The 21,245-nt window shown below is 51.2% G+C and overlaps 3 protein-coding genes and 1 non-coding gene across 6 annotated transcripts; 2 read left to right on the forward strand and 2 right to left on the reverse strand.

Annotated features, from left to right (window-relative positions):
* Window positions 1–33: 33 nt before the first annotated feature.
* Window positions 34–7,444, reverse strand: LOC100760026 (exocyst complex component 3-like protein). The gene is made up of 15 exons (XM_027405782.2): window positions 6,806–7,444; window positions 5,493–5,763; window positions 5,142–5,307; window positions 4,766–4,926; window positions 4,466–4,685; window positions 2,877–3,486; window positions 2,687–2,804; window positions 2,467–2,592; window positions 2,267–2,367; window positions 1,991–2,095; window positions 1,033–1,162; window positions 794–916; window positions 558–713; window positions 340–464; window positions 34–259 (listed from the first exon to the last, which is right to left on the reverse strand). The coding sequence occupies exons 3-15, from the start codon at window positions 5,185–5,187 to the stop codon at window positions 70–72; spliced, it is 2,211 nt and encodes a 736-aa protein (XP_027261583.1). The 5' UTR covers window positions 5,188–5,307; window positions 5,493–5,763; window positions 6,806–7,444; the 3' UTR covers window positions 34–69.
* Window positions 7,419–15,070, forward strand: E2f4 (E2F transcription factor 4). Of its 2 annotated transcripts, none has more exons than XM_027405805.2 (10): window positions 7,419–7,590; window positions 7,987–8,096; window positions 8,187–8,369; window positions 8,662–8,705; window positions 9,524–9,585; window positions 9,812–10,109; window positions 10,721–10,945; window positions 13,879–13,926; window positions 14,123–14,167; window positions 14,262–15,070. In XM_027405805.2, exons 1-10 carry the CDS (start codon window positions 7,456–7,458, stop codon window positions 14,375–14,377), a joined length of 1,266 nt encoding a protein of 421 aa, XP_027261606.1. In that variant the 5' UTR covers window positions 7,419–7,455; the 3' UTR covers window positions 14,378–15,070. The 2 variants fall into 2 exon arrangements, with proteins under 2 accessions (XP_027261606.1, XP_027261607.1); XM_027405806.2 differs by having other exon boundaries at window positions 7,421–7,590; window positions 8,208–8,369.
* A 56-nt stretch (window positions 15,071–15,126) lies between these two features.
* On the forward strand, window positions 15,127–21,137 carry Elmo3 (engulfment and cell motility 3). 2 transcript variants are annotated; one of them, XM_027405796.2, is made up of 20 exons: window positions 15,127–15,536; window positions 15,671–15,711; window positions 15,805–15,877; window positions 16,058–16,108; window positions 16,297–16,466; window positions 16,558–16,657; window positions 16,741–16,892; window positions 16,978–17,056; window positions 17,166–17,216; window positions 17,297–17,419; window positions 17,506–17,637; window positions 17,737–17,838; window positions 17,933–18,041; window positions 18,150–18,286; window positions 18,374–18,537; window positions 18,626–18,738; window positions 18,828–18,932; window positions 19,042–19,124; window positions 19,210–19,296; window positions 19,383–21,137. In XM_027405796.2, exons 1-20 carry the CDS (start codon window positions 15,153–15,155, stop codon window positions 19,593–19,595), a joined length of 2,469 nt encoding a protein of 822 aa, XP_027261597.1. In that variant the 5' UTR covers window positions 15,127–15,152; the 3' UTR covers window positions 19,596–21,137. The 2 variants fall into 2 exon arrangements, with proteins under 2 accessions (XP_027261597.1, XP_035298513.1); XM_035442622.1 differs by having other exon boundaries at window positions 18,150–18,537.
* Mir328 (microRNA mir-328) lies at window positions 18,071–18,150 on the reverse strand. The gene has a single exon (NR_105210.1). It is a non-coding gene; the product is annotated as a microRNA mir-328 (primary transcript).
* Window positions 21,138–21,245: the final 108 nt, after the last annotated feature.

Below are 21,245 nucleotides of genomic sequence, written 5' to 3' on the forward strand. Positions count from 1 at the left end.
ACACCCGCGTGCCCCAACACATAGATTCAGATGCGCGGTGGACGTGGCTTTATTACGCAGACAGGTGGGTCAGGAGCAGGGACCCGAGGGGAGGCAGGAGGACAGGGAGGGCGTAGGCGTCGGCACGAGACTGAAGAGTGCTCGGCGGCCAGTGGAAGGTGAGGGCGGTGGGCCAGCCTGCAGGGAGCTGAGTGCTGCCTGGCGATGCTCTCGGGACACGTCCCCGCGCAGGTCCAAGAGGGCGGAGACATGATCCTCGCTGCAGGAATACCACCACCACGCCTGTCAGACCCGCCCTTGCCCTCCCGGGCTCCTCCTCCCCTGTCCCCTTCTTCGCACCTCACGTCGGGAAATTTTTGCCTCAGGCCTGCCACCTCGAGGCCAAGCAGCGTGGGGTCGTGGAGGTTGAGCAGTTCCCTCAGCGCGAGCAGCACCGGCGCGCAGTGAGCGCTCTCCTCCAGGCCCTAAACACATTGGGACAGGGTTTCCCAGCCGGCTCTCGGCTCCCACCCGACTACTGAGATTCTCGACTGTCCGCTTTCCCAACGAGCTCTCACCAAACCCAGGAAAAGCTCCTTAAGTTGGGTAGCGTCGTGCTGAAGGCGCTCAGCCGCTTGGGTACGCTCGTCTGCACTGCGGCACACTAGGCGGCCCTGCATCAGCGCACGTAGGTATTGCAACACCACGGTTCGTTCCGCCTCCGCCAGCAGCAGCTGCAGGACAGGTAACCAGCTTGAGTTAGCAGTGCCCCATTAGCAGTGCCCCTTCCCCAGCCTTCCTCTCCCTGCTCCACCTGAACAGCAGGCTTCCGCACACGCCAGAAATCCTGGCAGAAGTGCGACGTCTGCTCACACACACCGTCCAGCAACTCAGAACTCAATAGCCACCGGCGCGAGGGCAGAGATGCGAACAGGGGCTAGGAAAAGCATGGCAGAGACAGGCTAGAGAAAAGATCCAGATCCCGCAGAGACCACCATAAATATACCGTGTCTCTTCCTTCCACTCCCATGCTGACTGGAATGGAAGCCTCACCTGGAGTTCAACCTGCAGTGCTTCCAATACCAGACGACAGAGCCTCCTCTGTACGTCGTCCAGCGAGGCCTCTACTGGAGCCAAGACCCCTGAAGCTTCCCCGTCGGGCAGCAGGACAGATAACGAAGAGCTGAACCAACCAAAAGTACTACTACTTCAGGACCAAGGCTAAGGCTCGCAGGGTCCTTAAGGAGTCATCCATTCTGGCGCCACCTTGTGGTGCAAAGTGCGGAGCGGGGGCGGGAAGGGCGGCTCTGAGCTTAGGAAGGTCTCAGGTATTCTGAAAGGCTAGGAAGGGCTTGCTCAGAGGACTTGCCTCTAATGTAATCTTGAGTTAAGTCATTCTTCCTGTTATTTTCTTTCCTCATCGGTAAGGGAGGAAACAAAAGGGAGTAAAAAGCATCAGCTTGTATGTCTGTCTGTCCTTGTGCCTTCCACAAGAGCATAATACTCAAGAAGATAGCCAGGCCTGGTGGAGGCTAAAGAAGGAAGATTGCTACCAGTCTGAGGCCAGCCTGGACCACAGAGTGAAACTTTTGACTCAAAGCAAGAGGAATGGGAGGAAAATTTTCTTGTTCATAGCTGTAACTTCAGACGTTATCTGATATTAAAGCCTTGATAAATATTTGCTGAAAGAATGTGGTAGATATTCACATCTTTAACTTATATGATTCTCAGACTATTCTACTGTTACCCAAGTAATACTAACAAGAAAAGTTGCACATGCCTTTAATCCTAGCACTTGGGGGGCAGAGGCAGATAGAGGCCAACTTCGTCTACAGAGCCAGTTCCAGGACAGGCTCCAAAGCTACACAGAGAAACCCTGTCTCAACAACAACAACAGAAAGTAATTAGAGCTAGTATTGGAACCCAATCTTTGGGAGCCCAAAGTGGTTGTAATGTGGGTGGCATCCATGCATTTTAGGAACTCAGAGGCGTGTTAGTGAAAGTGCAGTACCTCAGTGCTGACTGGTGGTTGAAGGCAGCCAGTAGGTAGGGCACATAGTGAGGGGCTTCTCCCCTCAGATGATCTCGAGAGAACTGGATCAGAGCATCACTGAAGCTGTAGTGGACAGAGGGGACTCAGATTTGCTGCTACTCTGGCACCCCCACAACTGCAGCCCCACTTTCAAGTCCTTGTTTAAAGGAACCCCTCCCCACTGGTGTGGGCTTTCCCTATTCATTCAGAGCCCTTTGCTGTCGGGGATTGTGATTGGGCCCCTGCTTGGCAAACCTCCTCAAGAATGTGCCCAGTTCTGACAGTGCCATGTCATGCACCCGCCGATGCAGTGAGTCACTGATCAGGCTGGTCACTTGAATGTTCTCAGCCAGGATCTACAGGCAGGGAGGGGCAGCCTTTAGAAATCCCCTAACCCTGCCCACCTCCCTTTCCTTGTGGGAGCTGCCCACTTGCCTTGGGTACTTCTCACCCACCTGCAGTACAATGGCTGGCATTGGTGAATGGTAGAAACCAGATGGGTCTGTGTTGGGCTCCTGCTCCCTGCTCCACTCAGCTACCTCCCCATCTAGTGCCTTCTGCAGCCACTGAGCCACACTTCCCTGGGAAGAAAGGATAAGGAGCAGCAAGACATTCAACTAGGCAAAGGTCACAGCGATGAGTAGAGCACCTCTGTCCTCTGCCCTAACTAGTCACCTGGACTTGAGTCACAAATGCTGCCTCCAGCTGCTCAATGTTCTCTGAGGTCAGGAGGGGCTCTAGCTGGGACACATCAGCCTCAGGTCCCAGTTCCAAGTTTCCCATCATTTCCTTCCTAGAGATGGATAGCAGGATGTCATTCTGAGCCTCTAATCTTCCCACTTCCCACTTCTCCAAGAATACTCACCCCATGTACACATGCAACACCCAGTGCAGCAAGGCAAAGGTGTCAGCAGCTCCCAGCTCAGGCCCTGAGAGGAGTTGCTGCACACTGCGGCGCAGGCCACTGTGCAGGGTGTGGGCCCATAGCTGCACCACATTGTAGTTTGGTGGGCAGCAGGGCGCCACTAATGCCTCAGCTGTTGCCAACTCAGCAGGCAGAGCTACTTGCAGAGCCTCAAGCCACCCTGCTAGGGCCCCTGGCTCAGGCAGCACAGGTGACGCAAAGTGGACCCGCTCCAGGCCCTCCTGTAGTGCCCGAAGACATCGCTGCCGCCAGTCTCGGGGCGCCTGCCCCAGGATTGTACGCTCAGTCTCCACCTCTGCCACACGAACAGCAGCTACCAGCAGGGCTGGATTCTCACGTGCTAGTTGCCCTGCAGCCCCTGCAGCTGTCTCCACAGCTTGGCCCAGTGCCTCAGCCAGAAGGCCCAGCCCCTGGAAGATCGGCAACTCCAGCCCTCCCAGGGGTGTCCATGTCTCCTCTTGCAGTTGCTCGAGCTCCCGTAGGCTCACATATGCCTCCAAGAATCGCTGAGCATCAATCAGGGTCTGTGTGTGGGCCACTGCCGCTGGCACTAGTGAAGAAAGGAGGTGGCTTGAGGTCTCAGTCTTCCCACCTGTGCTGTTACTTCAGCAAGGGGTACTGAGGTCCTGAGACTGGTATGATGTACTAAATATTTAGTAATAAGCACAGTAGAGCATTGGTTAATCTGAACTCTAGAGCTGGGCCATATGTCAACCCCTGAGCCAATAAAATGTGAAATCAAGACTGCTGGGGAGGTGTGTGGGAGGCTAGAGAGATGGCTCAGTGGCTAGGAGCACTGGCTGCTTTTTTGCATAGAACATGGATTTGATTCCAAGCACCCATGTGACAACTCGAAACTGCCTATAACTCCAGTTCCAGGGGATCTAAGTCCTCTTCTGACCCCTGCATGTACCAGGCTCTCAAACATACACTTAAAATAAAAATCTTTGAAAAGAATGTTAGAGGGCAGACAAAATAAATGGGAAACCATGCTGGTTGCTACTCAGCCACCTTGTTTGGGAAATATTTACAAACATAGCTGCATATATAAATTTATGTGTATACATACAAATGTTGTGTATACATGGATGAAAGTATTCTTGAACTTTGTGTGTGTGTGTGTGTGTGTGTGTGTGTGTGTGTGTGTGTGTGTGTGTGTGTGTAATTTGGGGGGATGCCTGGGATTGAATTTAGGGTCCTGCACATACTAAGCACATGCTCTACCACTGAGCTACAGCCAAAGCCCTTTCTTTCAATGTGTTAACTGCTGTGCTCACAGCCACATAATGGAATGTCCATGTTGACTCTAACATCCTAAGCTTGAGAACCCCAGAAGGAGCTGATTGTGTACCCTATTTCATATATTCTGGGAAGCTGAGATTACTCCCTGGAATGTTCCTGGTGCACCTCTCCATGTAATCACTTTCCTAGTGTCCCAACTGCTGATCAGCAAGGGTATTTGTAAACTATTAGAAGCTAAGCCCAGGGACACTGCCCTACACACACACACACACCCCACACCTACTCACCTGCTTGTAGTCTTGGCAACAACTGAGTCAGGACCTGAAGTTGCTTGTGCTGGACAACACATTCCCTTAGGGATGCCAGGGTTTGTGAGGTTTGAGACAAACCCTGAAGTAAGTGATGGGCCTGGCTTAGGGCTTCACGTGTTCCCTGCACAGCCTCAAGGGCTCGGGCCAATTGCCACACACCAGTCTGCACACCTTCCAGGTACGACTGCACCACTGACTGTGGAGAGACTTAGTTTGTAGGACCTGGCCAGCCCTACAGCCCACTCCAACACTACTGCTCCCCTGTCCTATACCCACCTTAATTCGTGCTTCCAAGAAATAGTTACGCTGCACTTCCCGGCTTCGGTACTGGCCCAGCCTGGCCAGCTGCTCTGGCCGGTAGAAGATGCCCGAGGCCCACTTGAGTGCTGCACCCCGAGCCAGCTGTTCTGCCCTCTCCTGCTCTGGCCACTCAGACCCTGGACAGGAAGAGCCTAGGCAGTCATGCCAGTCAGGGAGGGCCTGTGGCTAACAAACCTGATGCCCTTCTGTTTCCTCAGTCAATCAGCAGGATAGCCCACTCCTCACTCTCCGATAGAGTTCTGGTCAGACCTAGCAGGAAAACCCAACCCCACCACTACTTCCATTTTTCTTGCCATCATCCTTCCCCCAGCCCAGCTAGCAAGACTCATACCAGGAAGAAGTGTGGGCTGTATTTTGTCCTTGGCTGCTGAGTCCATGGTCTGCCTTAGGAGCTGGAGATATGTGGTAGGAATGAGGTGAGTGCCTGGAGTAGATCAGGCAGAGTGAATGTTCCTTTGGCCCCTCTGAGAAAGAGGAGCGAGGTTCTTGCCTAGCCCCTTTAGGAAATAAGAGAAAGGAAGGTATGGTAGAAGGGGGATACCTGGGAGTTCTTGGCTTTCTGGGGTCCTGCGTTGTGCCTCTGCAGATATCAAGTGTCAGAGTATCCAAATAGTCCTAACACGCTAGCTGCAAAGTCCCTTTTCTGTTCTGTAACGCCCAGGAAATTTGGTACAGAACTTACCAGATCTGACCGGTGTCCAGTTCTCCCTCCTCCACAAACAGCCTTGGCCTTGAGAATGGCCTTCTTGCTCCTGCAGAGCTGGGCACACCCTCACTGTTCACAGGACCTGAGTGACTCCAGCTCCTCTGGCACCAGCAGCCAAATTCCTCTCCCCAAGGAAGCCTTTCTTCCTAGCCCAGAAGCCCCTTCTTCTCTCCAAGGCCCCTCCTTTTCCAAGGCAGAAAGGAAGGAAGTCGAGTCTCTGGCACTTTATTCCCAACAGGAAAAGCATCTGCAATGAGGTGGGGAGAGCTGGGAGCCACTTCCTGTGGGGTGGGGGCAGGCATGAACTCCCCGAGATCAAGTCTTGACCAGCCCACCTGGGACTTCTATGTGCTCAAGAAACACATATGCACATATCAAGCTGATTTGGCCTCAAACTGGTTTGAAAAATGACCCTCCCACGTGTTGATGTGGCTGCAAACAACATGACAGTATGAGAACCACTGATGGGCCCCCGAAGAAAAGGGTATGAACTTCTGTGGAGGAATGAGCACCTGTTGTGAGGAGAGAGTGTAGTGGGAGGAGGGGCAGTCAGGGATCGTAAAAGTTATATTGTTCCTGAAACTGACAGGGAGTGATGAACAACATTTGATGAGAATAGTACAGTAGCCACTTGGTGCACCACACAAATCCATCCACAGAATAGAGACTCATTTCCTAGCTGCCAGAAGTACAGGTTGTTGAGGGGTTGCGGCTAAAGTTCTAAGTCGGTTTTGATGTACAAAGGCCCAAGTAAGTACCCTTGCTGAGCACAAACACCTCAGAAAGACTATCCCAATTTCAGAGCTAGCACCATGGGCTCTCTTATAACTAGGTCTTGCCAATTCTGCTTGTTTTACTCTCTTACAAGTATGAATCCTCAATAGACTTGCTGAAGGGAGTTTGTTTTCTAGAGGAACTGACCAAAAGAAACAAGTAACAATAAGTGATAACAATGTTAAAAGTAAAAAGACTTGCAGCTGGTGAGATGGCTCAGAAGTTAAGGGCAGAGCTCTGCTCTTGCAGAGGACCAAGGTTCAATTCCCAGCACCTACATGGCAGCTCATAATTGCCTGTTAACTCCAGCTCCTGGAGATCTGACACCCTCTTCCAAAACACCCTGAGCACCTGCACACATGTGCACAAAAGCACACACAGACAGACACACACATATACAGATAATAAAAATAAATAAAACCTTTAAAAAGTAAGTGACACTTGCAAACACACAGGTCTTCCTATGTCAGGAGCTGTCTTAAAGGTGTTGCTTCTATTCACACATAGACAAATACCTTTGCATGGATTGAGAAGTGGTTGTAAAAAAGTCTCCTGGCTTCTGTGAACTGTATGTAGTAGCATGGAGACCAGAGGAAAATGATGCTGGAACTAAAAGAGGAGTAGAGACGGAAGAAGTGGGCAAGCTAGATATAGTTGTGCTTGATGGTTTTGGCAAGAAGTAAAGAAGGCATGGGTGATCTCAAAACACTAAGGAAGCCTTTAGGAGCAGTTTTAATTTAATAGGCTAAGCTTATCAGGCTGGATGGCTTCCATTGCCTAGATGGGGGATTCGGGCAGTTAGTAGTTTGGAGGCAAGTTAACAAGGAAGATTCGGGTGGTTCTTTCCCTCTTCTCTACCTCCAGGACTGCTCACTGACAACCCTACCCCTCTTCCTTCTATACAACTTGTCAGGTCTACTAGCTAGCTGTCCTAGGAATTGCTTTAGTCTTCTTTGCTAAAGGTACATTTGCTGATGGTCCCCAAAATTTTACGTCCAGATCTTCAAACAGGAATTGCACCAGATACCCTGGGAGGGCATGAGACGGAAGCGGAAGTAGAGGTGATAGCGCCGGTGGCCCGGCGACTAAGACAGGAAGCGGAAGTGGCGCCGCGGCCGGCCTGGCCTGGCCTGGCTAAGGGGAGGCGGGCGGGCGGGCGGGCGCGATGGCGGAGGCCGGGCCACAGGCGCCGCCGCCCCCGGGCACTCCAAGCAGGCACGAGAAAAGCCTGGGACTTCTCACCACCAAGTTCGTGTCGCTTCTGCAGGAAGCCAAGGACGGTGTGCTTGACCTCAAGCTGGTGCGGCCCGGGCTGAGGGGCGACAGGGGAGATGGTGGACGAGGCCTGAACCAGTAGCGGGAACCACTGGGGCTATCCCAGTGGAACTATCCTCCAACAGCCGGCCCCCATCTGTGTGCTTTCTCACACGAGAGAGGCGGGAGGCTGTTTCCATTCACTCAAGCCACAGAGCGTGAGCTCTGTGTCTGAGTCGGGGCTGCAGGTGCTGGCCCTCGTGGCTAGCACAGGGAAACGAGCATTAGAATATCAGAACACAAGACTCTTCCCAACACACTGCTGGAGTGACTGCAAGGAACCCCTGGGATGGGACACAAGACTACCCCCATTCCAGACTGACGGTATCAGGGTGCACACTTAAGAGTGGGGTAGCATTCTCCATTCTCTTCTACTTGCCAGGCAGCCGACACTCTAGCTGTGCGTCAGAAACGGCGGATTTACGACATCACCAACGTGTTGGAAGGTATTGGTCTGATCGAGAAAAAGTCCAAGAACAGCATCCAGTGGAAGTGAGTAGGGGTGTCAGGGAGGGCAGGAGTGTCGGGTGTGTAGGAGAGAGCAGAGGTATGGGACCCACAGTTCTCAGCAGTCCCTCTCAGTTTCTCATTCCTCTGGCTCAGGGGTGTGGGGCCGGGTTGCAATACCCGGGAGATTGCCGACAAGCTGATTGAGCTCAAGGCAGAGATCGAGGAGCTGCAGCAGCGGGAGCAAGAACTTGACCAGCACAAGGTGTGGGTGCAGCAGAGCATCCGGAATGTCACAGAGGACGTCCAGAACAGCTGATATCCTCTGGCAGCCCCTGTCCTGGGGAGTGGACAAAGGGTCCTCAGCTGGTTTTGCTCTGTGGCGCTCAGGGCCCTGTCCCTTTTGGGAGGATGATCCCCTGGTCAGATTCAGAGTTGAGGCTCCCTTCTCTTCCAATCTTAGCCCATGATCCTTACCCACTTGGACCCCAGGTTCCAGAAATTCCTCTGAGGGCTTGTGTGTCAGACATCTGCTAAAACATGGGGTCTTCTGTGGTCTGCCATCTGGCACAGTAAGAAAGGCATCAGCTGTTCTCCTTAACCCCCACACCTTGGCCTATGTGACTCATGAAGACATCTGCAGGTGCTTTGCCGGTAAGCAGAGCCTGGGTAGGGGGGCAGGAGTGGGAGCTGAACTAAACCACAGAGCCCTAAGTGTCCATCAGGTTCAAGGAGAGTTTCCATCTCTGCTTAGCGAGAACCAGGCAGAGTCTCAGTTTGAAAGTCACTGGAACTCTGTAGAGACCAACAATACTGAGGGTACAAGGGTCCCACTGTGTCCCTAGGTTTCTGGGTTTGGTTCTTAGACATGATATAGGCACAGAGGAAAAAGGAGAATGTGTGTTTGTGCACAATCTTACATACTTGTATTCGGGGTCAGTGGTGTCCATTTCTGATCTGTGTATATAGGAGCTGTTACTTCTTATATTTCATCTTGTATCTTGGTCTTGGGAAAACTTGGTTAGGTCTGTTTCTAGGGATCAACCCCATTTGAGGAGTGAGGTGCCCATGGCCAGTGACATCACTCCAGAATGTGACTATACTTTAATCCCTGCACTTGGGAGGCAGAGAAGGGCAGATCTCTGAGTTTGAGGCCAGCCTGGTCTACACTGCAAGTTCCAGAACAGCCAGAGCTATTACATGAAGAAACTCTGTCTTGAACAAACAAACAAAAAAGACCCTGTCTCAAAGGAAGAAAAAGAAAGTGTGCTTGCACTGGATTTTCTGGTTACTGAGCATAAGTTTTTTTGGGGTGGAGAGTTTTAGCTCTGCCTACTGCTTTGGGATGGTAGAGGCTTAATATTCAGTTTTTTAGAGACTGTGGTCTTTTGTCTTGCCCCAGTGAACAGACACTTCCTTTCCTAGCTCAGATTGAGCTCTTGGGCCCTGATGCATTCTCCTTGTCATTCTAGGAGACACCCTGCTTGCCATCAGGGCCCCATCGGGCACCAGCCTAGAGGTGCCCATCCCAGAGGTAGGTGCTCAACCCTGGAAGGCGGTGCCAGCTAAGGGTGGATACTGGCTGTGGAGCTTGATAAGTTCTGGGTGGGGCAGGTAGGGGGAGGCCTGGAGTTTGGGGTTATCTAGTGGACTGGCAGATGAGGAATGGGATGACAGTCTGGCTCTCACCCAGAGTCAGGCAGGAGCCATGCCTGCTTGCAATTCTACTTGTCCCCCATCTTCTGCCCCCCCACCTCCAGGGTCTCAATGGTCAAAAGAAGTACCAGATTCACTTAAAGAGCATGAGTGGCCCCATCGAGGTGCTGCTAGTGAACAAGGAGGCATGGAGTTCACCACCTGTGGCTGTGCCTGTCCCTCCCCCTGAGGATCTGCTCCAGAGCCCACCTGCTGTTTCTACCCCTCCACCTCTGCCCAAGCCTGCCTTATCTCAACCCCAAGAAACCTCTCGTCCATGCAGTCCCCAGCTAACTACCCCTGCTCCTGTCCTTGGCAGCACTGAAGTCTCAGAGGCAGCAGGCCAGACAGCTGAGATTGCAGGTGAGACGCTATGGTAAGATGTGATGGGTTATAAGAAGGTGTCTGTTATAGAGTATTACACTAAGAATTGGAAAAGGCTGCTGGGTCCCCACCTAGCTTTCCTTGGTGTCACAGTGAATGTACCCTTTTAAATTACTTTTTTCTTTTATTTGTTTGTAAGGGGGAGGAATGCTACAACATACATGTGGAGGTCAGAAGAGGTCAGATGACAAATTTATGAGATTGGTTCTCTCCTTTAGTATGGGTTCTGGGGATCAAACTCAGGTTATCAGGTTCAGCCACAAGTGTCTTTACTCACTGAGCCCTCTCACTTGCCCTGAATATGCCCTTTCTAACAAGGAAGCTTTAACTATGAAAAGAGAATCACTACGGAAGTTTATCCCAAATTGGACAGTATGTAATGGATCCTGGCAACCAGGATCCCTCCTCCAGGACTTGTGCTCTATCTTCAGTGATCTTTTCTAGATTGCTCCTTGGTAACTAGTGGTGGCTGATTCTCCTTGAGTTTGGGTACCAGCATTATGGTCATCCTGGCCATAGAATCTAGCCTAGCCAAGTTCTAGGATCCATTTCCTGACTCCATGTGATGGGCTTTGGGGATGTGATTGCAGTGAGTGGTGGCCCTGGAACTGAAAACAAGGATGGTGGTGAGCTCAGCTCACTCCCACTGGGCCTGACAGCACTGGACACTCGGCCTCTGCAGTCTTCTGCCCTCCTGGACAGCAGCAGCAGCAGCAGTAGCAGCAGTAGCAGCAGCAGCAGCAGCAGCAGCAGCAGTTCATCTGGACCCAATCCTTCTACCTCCTTCGAGCCCATCAAGGCAGACCCCACAGGTGGTGAGTACTTACTGAGCTACAGGGGCCAGCATGGAGTCAGCCCAGTGCTTTATCAAACACATAGTTAGAAAGTGCCTTTCCTACTAAGCCCTGTTCTCTGTCAGCCAGACAAGGGTGTCTAGTCTCTGGGTCAGTGCTGGTGCCTTTTGCCCCCTTCCTAAAACTTCAATCCCATCTGCCACCATTTGAAACATCACTGAGCCTCACTAATTGAGATTTGCTACTCTCTGTACTCACCTTACCATACTTGTATCCTTGCCATGTCTAGGTGCATGCAGCTCTTGGTGCAGTACTAGCCCGGCAGGCTTCCAAAGGGTATATATAGGTCTGGTGCTCTCTTGGTCCCTGCTGTTGTTCTTTCCTCCTTTGTCTTCACTCTGTTCTTGACTTTTCTACTTCACTGGTTTCACATTGGTACTTCCCTGGGGAGGGCTTCAGCTCTAGGGAGCTGATAATGGGTTCCTGCTCCCAGCCTCTACCTAGTCTAGATGTTTTACCCAGTCTCCACATCTCTGTCTGACATCCATGGTGGACACCTCATTGCTACATGTCTTCAACTGAATTTAACACCCTGCTCCCAGTTTGGCTTTCAAGTTCTGTGTGGACTCTTATTACTGGCCCTAGTCACCAGGCTTGAGACACCTCTATCACCTCAGTTCTCCACCCCTCTGCTGCCCACCTTACATTGGCTAACTAAAGTCTGTGAAGCATTTCTTCTTATCCCTCTTGCATCCTCAGCACTCCAGATAACTATGAGCCATCCTAATTCTAGATTGAAGCTCATCCTTTCCTTTAAAACTTTTGTGAGTGATTTCATACATTTTTACAATGTGGTTTTTTATTGTTGTCTTTTTGAGGCAGGGTCTCTATGTAGCTCTGGCTGTCCTGGAACTTACTACGTAGACCAGGCTGGCCTCTGCCTCCCCGGTGCTGGGATTAAAGGTGTGTCCCACCATACCCAACTCTAGTGTATTTGATCATTTACAACCCAAGTCTCCCCCTTCACCCTCCCAGCACTTCCTCTTCCATTTTCACCTCTCTTTTTATAACCCATTCATTCTAATTAGTGCTACATGTAAGCACAGATCCAAAGAAAAAGACTCCCCTTTCTCAGCTAGTGAGCTGGCTTGCTCTTATGTAGGTAACCATAGCTGCTTGTGAAATTGATTACATTGGCAATTGTATCCAAAAGACAGCATTTCACAACACTCTTCCCCATCCTATGGCTTGTAGATTCTTTCCATACCTTCTTCCCTGAGCCCTGGGCTGAGCACTCAACCTATATTCTTGGCACTTTGGTCAGCTATGAGTTTCTGTATTGACTCCTGTTGCCCATTTTCTCCGATCAGCATATAAACATAAAAATTTAGGAGATGGTTTGATGATAGACCTATTTAGCAAAGCAATAGGATTAAGTCCCCCTCCAGGGTCTATGATCTCCTCAGCCATGGGCCTTTGACAAGGTTTACAGTATCAGGCATGAATTACTTCCCATGGAACTGGCCTCAAATGTAAGCAAAAGGTGATTGGTAACCCCCATAACTATTGCCTGGTAGGTTGTTATGATACCATGCAGTTTCTATTGCCTGGTGAACCCATTAAAAGCATCCTTTTCTTTATTACTAATGAAATGGCCTTTCTGCAATGCAATCCTGACTGGTATTTCTCAGTTTGTATGTATGGTTGGGGATATTGCTCAGTGATAGAGTGCTTGTTAAGCATGTATGAAGACAATGAAGACAATATTTCAGTCACCAGCAACAAAACCAGTACTGGGGGGTTGATAGATTGTGCGAATGTGCTCTTCTATGTAGCTGGTTCTTTCCATACCTCTTAATATGGGCTCCAGGGATTGGTTAGAATGTCAGGCTTCAAGACAAGCACTTGCCCTCTCTCAGCAATCTCACTGGTCTCCCAAAATCTGAACTTTAAAAATTTTTTATTGGGGGCTGGAGAGATGGCTCAGTGGTTAAGAGCATTGCTTGTTCTTCCAAAGGTCCTGAGTTCAATACGCAGCAACCACATGGTGGCTCACAACCATCTGTAATGAAATTTGGTGCCCTCCTCTGACCTTCAGGCAACATGCAGGCAGAACACTATACACATAATAAACAAATTTTTAAAAATAATTTTTTTTTATTATGTGCTGGGCAGTAGTAATGCACATCTTTAATCCCAGCACTTGGGAGGCAGAGGCAGGTGGATCTTTTTGAATTTGAGGCCAGCCTGGTCTACAGAGCAAGTTCCAGGATAGCCGGGGCTACAGAAAGGAGCCCTGTCTTGAAAAACAAAAACAAAAAAATTGTGTGAGTGCCCTCAGAGGCCAAAAGAGGGCATTAGATCCCCTGGAACTGGAATTACAGGTGGTTGTGAGGTGCCTGGTGTGGGTGCTGGTAACCAAACTCAGGTCCTGAACTGGAAGAGAGGAAACACTCTTAACCACTAAGCCCTCTCTCCAGTCCTAAACCTGAACTTCTTAGCCCTGCATGTAACATCCATCAGGTTTCAGGTTTCTTTTTCTTTTGCTTCCCATGTGTGTCCTGCCAATCAGAGGTTTGTAGTAGGTTCATCACACTAGCACTATCCTCTGTCAAAGTGTTTTCTTGTCCCAGCCCAGAGCAAGTACCCAGGAATGGTTGGGATGGATAGGGCATCTTCTGTCAGAGAAGGTGTGTACCCCCAGCTCAGAAAGGGATTGGAGTTTTGCAGTGTCTGAATGGCTGTACTTGTCCCCTGCACTAGGCCTTTCAGTATAGCTCTGGCTTAGAACTGAGGAATTTAGGTCAGCAGACAAGACACCTATACCTCGGGTAGGGCCAACATTTCCTCAGCTGTGTGGTGCCCTGGGGCTTAATGGCATATGACCTGAAGAAAGTTGGACTATAGTGGGACCCAGTTGAGCCTCCTTTGAGCTTAGCTTTCTTCTCTTTCAGTTCTGGATCTCCCCAAAGAGCTGTCAGAAATCTTTGACCCCACACGAGGTAGGCTGTGTTTCTCCTTTGGAATGGATGTAGGGAGTAAGGAACATAATTTTGAGTTCCCTTCTCAGGATTGTATTGTGCTGGGTATCTCAGAAAAAGGGTGAAGCTCCTAATGGGTGTGCATGTGGGTCTCATTTATGGGTTTTGGTGGATGAAGGGGTGAGCCAGAATCTGAGTGAATTGTGTTCATTCCCAGAGTGCATGAGCTCTGAGCTGCTGGAAGAATTGATGTCTTCAGAAGGTGGGTAGCCCAGGAAGGTGGGGAGAGCTTTGAACAGGGAATGGGTGCCTGCTGGGGGTTTTGGCTTGACTCCTCAGCCTAATGCTCTCTGCAGTGTTTGCCCCCCTTCTTCGACTTTCTCCACCCCCGGGAGACCACGATTACATCTACAACCTGGACGAGAGTGAAGGTGTCTGTGATCTCTTTGATGTTCCTGTTCTCAACCTCTGACCACAGGGACATGTCCTGTGCAGCTGCAACCCAGACTGTCTTGATTAGGAGCCAACTAGGGACTGCCCCCAACCCCCACTCCCACCCGCAGCTTGAGAGCCCCTAACTCTTGGCTTACTCAGCCTTCCCCAGATGCTCAGTTCTGGCCATGCTACCCTGTCTTGCACTGGCACTTGTACTGTGCTAGCAGAACAGGGGCGAGAGCTTAGCCCTCGCTACATAGAGCCCAAAGTGTTTGCCTTTTCTTTTCTGAAGCCTTCCCCAGCCAGGCTCAGCTGCCACCTAGTGGCACATCTGCCCTGTTTCTCCCAGCCACTCTTCTAGGGAGGGAAAGGGGGTGGGGCTGGGTAGTTGCCACCTGCTCACCCTGCAGCTTTGTGTGTCCCCTTTCTGCTATGCCCTCATCCCTTCTTCGAACTGGTGGAGGGGGTTAATAAGAAGGAATTGATATGTCTAATTAGGAATCTGGGTGGGCTGGTCCCTGAAGAGTGGCCCAACTTCCTGATACCCCATACTCACTCCCCTCACTTCCGTTTATTCACTTACCCTCATTTAGAGCCATTTGCAGAGATTTAGAAAGATTTACATTAACGAATGGATTCCTATATAAAGATTATTTTTATACTTTTTTCAGCAAAAGGAAATTGTAATATTTGTACAGCCTCCAAGTGAATAAAGACATGCCTAAGGCGATCTCTGGTCTGGTTCTTTGGGGCCCCTCCCTGGGACTGGGTGGGTCACCTTACTGGAATGGGAGGTGTGGCTGCTGTGTAGGATGCCTGTCTTCCCATTCTCCACCGGCTGGCTGCACCTTGGCGTGGGGCGGGGCCAAGCTTTCTCAGTGGGGCGGAACGGGTCAGGGCAGGCTGCGTCCTATCCTCCTACCCCTGAGATTAACCCGGAACTAACAGGTTCCTTTGGGAAGGCCTCGGAGCCGGATAAGGAGTGGGACTTGAACTGTGAGTGCAAGCCCCCGAGCCAGGCTTTAGACAGGGAGATCCTCCTAGTCCCCAGACGAGGTGTATCCTCGGCAGGAGGTAGCACGTTTGTGCAAAGCGTCGGCAGCCACAGCAGCAGAACTATGGCGCCCCCGAGGAACGTGGTGAAGATCGCCGTTCAGAAGGCTGACGCCATCCCACAGCTTATCCAGCTAGACCAGGTCAATGGGACTGTCCGAACTCCGCCTCCCACTCTGGGTTGTTCCTCTTTCCTCGGGTCAGCCCAGCCTACCCCTTAAAAGTCCCTCTTTCTAACTCCCTACCCTAGCACCTTGAGTGACAACTCCACTTGCAGGCAAAGCCCCTGGCCACTGTGCTGAAGGAGGTGTGCGACGCGTAAGTGCCTGCCGTGCTGCAGGCGGGCAAAAGTGGGGGTGGGGGAAGGACAGGCGACTCTGGACTTCCTTCGCTGAGCTTCCTGCCCCACAGGTGGAACTTGCCTCACTCCGAGAGCTATGCCCTAAAGTTTGCTGATGGGCACAAGAGATACATCACCGAGAATGTGAGCCCCCCCTCCCAGCCCCACACTGCACAGGGTCCCTTTAACCCACCTGGCTTTGATCCAATATATTTACTCCCCCTGCTCTGAATGAGAGTTCTTTCACTAACCCCAAATAGATGATGCAGCTGACCATTTCCCAGAACCCTCTCTAACTTCACTCCTTTCTGCTGTTTCCTCCAGAACCGCATGGAGATCAAGAATGGAAGCATCCTGTGCCTCAGCATTGCCCCAGTAATGCCTCTTTCTGCCCTTTCCTCTCCTCCCCTCTGTTGGGTCCCTTTGCTGCCTAGTGTGGCCTCTGTTGTGGGTCTGGAGGCCCCAGCTCCTTAGTGCCCCACCTAGTGGACACCCAGGCCATCACACTTCCAGTTCCAGTAACATCTTATCTAACCACTCCATCTTTCCTCTACTGCTGCTAGGACCTGGAGGCGCAGCAAGTGCTGGGCGGGCTGCAGAGTACAAGTCGTGAAGGGTGCTACCGGGCCCTGAAAAACCTGGTTCCTCTGGCCTCAGACATGACCTTTGCCCAGGAGGTCATCAGCCGTGATGGGCTTCAGAGACTAAGCACCATCATTGAAAACGGGGATGAGTGAGCATAGGGGCATCTGTGGTGGACAGGGGACACAGCAGGGCTTGGGAATCTTGGTCTGATCCTACTCATCCCCAGATATTCTCTGTAGTCTAGGGGAGATGCTGGCCCTTGGTCTAATGGCATTCTTGGAGCTCATGGAACACGGTGTTGTATCCTGGGAGACACTCAGCATGCCCTTTGTCAGGAAGGTGTGTGTTCTCTTCCAGGAGCAGTGGAACAGTGCCCATATCTAGCCTTCATGAATGGTAATGACAGCCTCTATCCCTTACAGGTGGTATCTTATGTGAACATGAACCTGATGGATGCCTCTGTGCAGCCCTTGGCCCTCAGGCTGCTGGAGAGCGTGACTTTGGGCAGCCCTGCCCTGGGCCAGCTGGTGAAGAGTGAGGTGCCACTGGATAGGCTGCTGGTGCACCTGCAGGTGTAAGCCTCTAGGGTACAGTATGAACAGGGGAAGCAGAATTGGACTCCAGATGTACAGTTCAGCCTGCCCCTCTTCTTGCCATAGAATGAACCAACAGCTGCAAACCAAGGCTATGGCGCTGCTGACAGCCCTGCTGCAGGGGGCCAGCACTGCTGAACGTAAGGTGAGTGTTCTGTCCAGGGTGACTGAATGAAGAACAGCAGGGGCAGGGAGAAGGGGTGCTGCGCTCCAGCTAGGCAAAATCATCTAAACCCCCTTCTCACCAATTGCAGCACATGCTTGACTACCTATGGCAGAGGAATCTTCGCCAGTTCATCTACAAGGTAGCATGGACCAGGTCAGGGAGGCCCTCTCCCAGGTCCTTCTTTCCCAGTAATCTTACTCAAGCCTGGATGTCTTCCAGAATATCATCCACAGTGCAGCACCCATGGGTGATGAGATGGCTCACCACTTGTATGTGCTTCAGGCTCTTACACTGGGATTGCTGGAGCCACGCATGCGGACACCACTTGACCCCTACAGCCAGGTACATAGGGGTGCAAAGGCTGGAGGGTTACCTACAATTATGTTTTGAATCTATGATCTTGACATGCTCCTCCTCATTGACTTCAGGAACAGCGGGAGCAACTACAGGCCCTGCGCCAGGCAGCCTTTGAACCAGAGGGGGAGTCCATGGGCACAGGACTGAGTGCTGACCGCCGTCGTTCTCTCTGTGTTCGAGAGTTCCGAAAGCTAGGCTTTTCTGTGAGTGACCCCTACCTTAGTTCCACCCAAACCTCAACCCAGGCTACGGTTATTATAGGACTGTGGCCCTTCCTGAGCTGCCTGCACTCCCATCTCTAGAACAGCAACCCAGCCCAGGACCTGGAGCGTGTGCCCCCTGGTCTGCTGGCCCTGGACAACATGCTCTACTTCTCCAGACACGCACCTAGTGCATACAGTCGGGTTAGTAAGAGTGGGGCAAGGGGGATGGCAGCAGCTCGTTTCATCAGGGGTTCCACAGAGATCCTGTTGCCACTCTCCATTCCCACTGCCTTAGTTTGTGCTGGAGAACAGTAGCCGAGAGGATAAGCATGAGTGTCCCTTTGCCAAGAGCAGCATCCAGCTGACAGTGTTGCTGTGTGAGCTGCTTCATGTTGGGGAGCCTTGTGAGTTGAGCTAAATCCAGTGTATTTGGAGTCAGGGGACGGAAGGGCAGAGAGGGCCAGGGGCTGTAGACACTTTCTCCCTGAGCCCCTCCTGCCCCCCCGCTCCAGGCTCCGAGACAGCCCAGGACTTCTCACCCATGTTCTTCAGCCAAGACCATAGTTTCCATGAGCTTTTCTGTGTGGCTATCCAGCTGCTGAATAAAACCTGGAAGGAAATGCGGGCAACACAGGAGGATTTTGACAAGGTGGGTGGAGTGGAAGCGGCAAGGCCACAGGGCGGGCGCCTCTGGAAAGGGGTCGTGAACACAGGTCCTACATTTGGGTGGTCCCAGGTAATGCAGGTGGTACGGGAGCAGCTAGCCCGGACGCTGGCTCTGAAGCCCACCTCCCTGGAGCTCTTCCGAACCAAAGTGAACGCTCTCACCTATGGGGAAGTGTTGAGGCTGCGGCAGACGGAACGGTTGCACCAGGAGGGCACTTTGGCCCCTCCTATACTGTGAGTTGGTAGGGTTCTGCAGTCTCAATCCCCACCTGCCCCAGTGCACCAGGTAAGCCCTGGATAATTACCCCCACTCTCCATCCAGTGAGTTGCGGGAGAAGCTGAAGCCAGAGCTTCTGGGCCTAATTCGACAGCAGCGTTTGCTCCGACTCTGTGAGGGAATGCTCTTCCGCAAGATCAGCAGCCGGAGACGCCAGGGTCTCTGAATGGGCTAAAGGTGTTGTGTGGGGGGGAGGGTGTTTGGGTTCAGAGCCCCTCTCATCACTCCTCTCTAACCCTTTCGGTAGACAAGCTGTGGTTCTGCTGTTTATCTCCCAACCACAAAGTGCTGCAGTATGGGGATGTGGAGGAGGGTGCCAACCCACCCACCTTAGAGAGTCTACCTGAACAACGTAAGGAGGGCAGGGCTTGGGCTCCTCCACCTGTTTTTCCCTCTCCCAGATGCCCCATATCTTGGGTCAGCCTTAGGGCACAGTAGTCAGCCAAATCTTCTTTCTGCAGTCCCTGTGGCAGACATCAGGGCACTCCTAATGGGCAAGGACTGCCCCCATGTCCGGGAGAAGGGCTCTGGGAAGCAGAACAAGGTGACTGTGGTAGGGTCAGAGGTTCCGCCCTTCCTACCCATCTCTGCCTGTTCCCTACTCAGTGTTCTTGCTCTCACTTTCCTAGGACCTCTATGAGTTGGCTTTCTCCATCAGCTATGACCATGGGGAAGAAGAAGCATACCTCAACTTCATTGCTCCTTCCAAACGGGATGTAAGTTTCTAGGCTTGACTGTTGGTAGATGGGGCAAGGGGAGAAGATAAGTAGACCCTCATAGAGTTGGCCCTGTCCATCCCTAGTTCTACCTGTGGACAGATGGGCTGAGTGCCCTGCTGGGCAGCACCATGGGCAGTGAGCAGACTCGGCTAGACCTGGAGCAGCTGCTTACTATGGAGACCAAGTTGCGGCTGTTGGAACTGGAGAATGTGCCCATTCCCGAGCAGCCTCCCCCAGTACCCCCACCCCCTACCAACTTTAACTTCTGCTATGACTTCAGCATCATTGAGCCTTGACTGAAGTTGGCTATGGGTGACAGCTGGTGTTTCTGGAGCAACCATAAAGAGGGGTAAAAAGCATAGACAACCTGACTAACAGAGCCTCCAGCAGAAATAAAGTTAGATTGGCTTGTAGGTATGTGTCAAATCAGCTCTGAACCTGTGGGCTAAGCCTGGTGATAAACATGGACATGTCTTCAAACATAGTAAATGATGTAAAGGCACCAGGTAAGACCACACACTTGGACAGCTAGCTACCTTTGGAAGGCTGGTGTTGGGTGGAGACAGGTAGTGACTATTGCCCTTCTTGAAATAAGTCCTTAGCGTCCTCAGTTCTGACATGAAGAGAGGGATGAGGTAGCAGCCAAAGATGAGATTGGAATGTTGGCCAACTAACAAGAGAAGTAGCAGGGGAGCATATATTGCCCCAGATTAATACCTTCCTGGGCATCAGCAACAGGGATCTCTCTCAGAAGGTTCCTGATAGTCTGCCCTCATTTCTCAACCTTGCCCTTGTCCTCCACGGGATGCAGAAACCTCTAATGAGAGGCACAAGGGAGAGATGCAAAGCTGAAGAGAAGGCTGTTAGCTCCAAAGGGGTAGATTGGCACAGGAGAATTTCACTCTAACCGTGATCGTATGTGAGGTGGTGATCAGACAAGCCAGAATCTGGGGGCAGAAGTGCTGAGACATAGTAGGTCCAGTTGGAGGCAACAGTCACAAACTCCAAAAGCCCCTAAGACAAATAATTCAGCAATCCAGGACCCCACAGGGTAGGCTGAAAGCTACCACTACCCTAACTTTTACGTACCATTCATTACTCCTCAAATACTGTGTTTAACATGCTATTCATCAATGTTGTGCCTTAAAATTGATTAAAAGTCATTTCCTTTGGAGAAAGTACTAACAAAACACTTGACCCTACAAAAACAAAAAACAAAACAGCAGCAACAAAAAAAACAACCCAACTACAATTCTAATCTTCAGAGTGTCCATTCCTGGACACAGAGCCTTGCTACTACACTCAGAACAAACTTTTGAGTTTATGTTGGAAACACAGGGTAGGGGTCCCAGTTGCATTTAGTGTCCCAATACAGTCAATTCTCAGTATTGCCAGTTACTTGTCCATGCCACCACCATCTTGGCAATAACCCCCTGACTTCTGGCTTCTAGTCATGCTCCTCTAGTCATTTCAATAGCTGCCACTTCAACATTGCAAATTCAATGTGGTTATATACGCATACATACACCCTGTGGTGGTCTGATTGAGAATGGCCCCATAGGCTCATAGATTTGAATGTTTGGTCCCATTTAGTGAAACTGATTGGGAAGGATTAGGAGGTGTAGCCTTTTTGAAGGAGGTATGCACTGGGAATGGGCTTTGAGGTTTCAAAAGGCCCTCTCTCTGCCTGCTGCTTATGGATCAGAATGTAAGTAAGATCTTAGCTACTGTACTGGCATCGTGTCTGCTTGTCACCATACTCCCCACCATGACAGTCATGGCCTAATCCTCTGTATCTATCTGTAAGCAAGCTCCCAATTAAATACCGTCCTTTATAAGTGCCTTGGTCATAGCATTTCATCACAGTAATAGAACAGTAATTAAGACACATCCTATACTGTTCAATATCTCACTATTCTATTACCATGGTCACCATGAATGAGTAC

The sequence above is a fragment of the Cricetulus griseus genome, chromosome 3 (assembly GCF_003668045.3).
Source record: "Cricetulus griseus strain 17A/GY chromosome 3, alternate assembly CriGri-PICRH-1.0, whole genome shotgun sequence".
NCBI classification, from domain to species: Eukaryota; Metazoa; Chordata; class Mammalia; order Rodentia; family Cricetidae; genus Cricetulus; species Cricetulus griseus.

Bases quoted from the DNA above. Each gene is read 5' to 3' on its own strand.
- LOC100760026 (XM_027405782.2), bottom strand. From the start codon at position 5,187: ATGGACTCAGCAGCCAAGGACAAAATACAGCCCACACTTCTTCCTG. The intron at 2,368-2,466 runs GTGGGTGAGAAG...CCCTGCCTGTAG, and splicing joins TGCCAGCCATTGTACTGCAG to ATCCTGGCTGAGAACATTCA. The intron at 917-1,032 runs GTGAGGCTTCCA...TGCTTTTCCTAG, and splicing joins CACTGCAGGTTGAACTCCAG to CCCCTGTTCGCATCTCTGCC.
- E2f4 (XM_027405805.2), top strand. From the start codon at position 7,456: ATGGCGGAGGCCGGGCCACAGGCGCCGCCGCCCCCGGGCACTCCAAGC. The intron at 7,591-7,986 runs GTGCGGCCCGGG...TCTACTTGCCAG, and splicing joins GTGTGCTTGACCTCAAGCTG to GCAGCCGACACTCTAGCTGT. The intron at 9,586-9,811 runs GTAGGTGCTCAA...CCCCACCTCCAG, and splicing joins TAGAGGTGCCCATCCCAGAG to GGTCTCAATGGTCAAAAGAA.
- Elmo3 (XM_035442622.1), top strand. From the start codon at position 15,153: ATGCCTGTCTTCCCATTCTCCACCGGCTGGCTGCACCTTGGCGTGGGG. The intron at 17,839-17,932 runs GTTAGTAAGAGT...CCACTGCCTTAG, and splicing joins CACCTAGTGCATACAGTCGG to TTTGTGCTGGAGAACAGTAG. The intron at 18,042-18,149 runs GTGAGTTGAGCT...CCCCCGCTCCAG, and splicing joins GCTTCATGTTGGGGAGCCTT to GCTCCGAGACAGCCCAGGAC.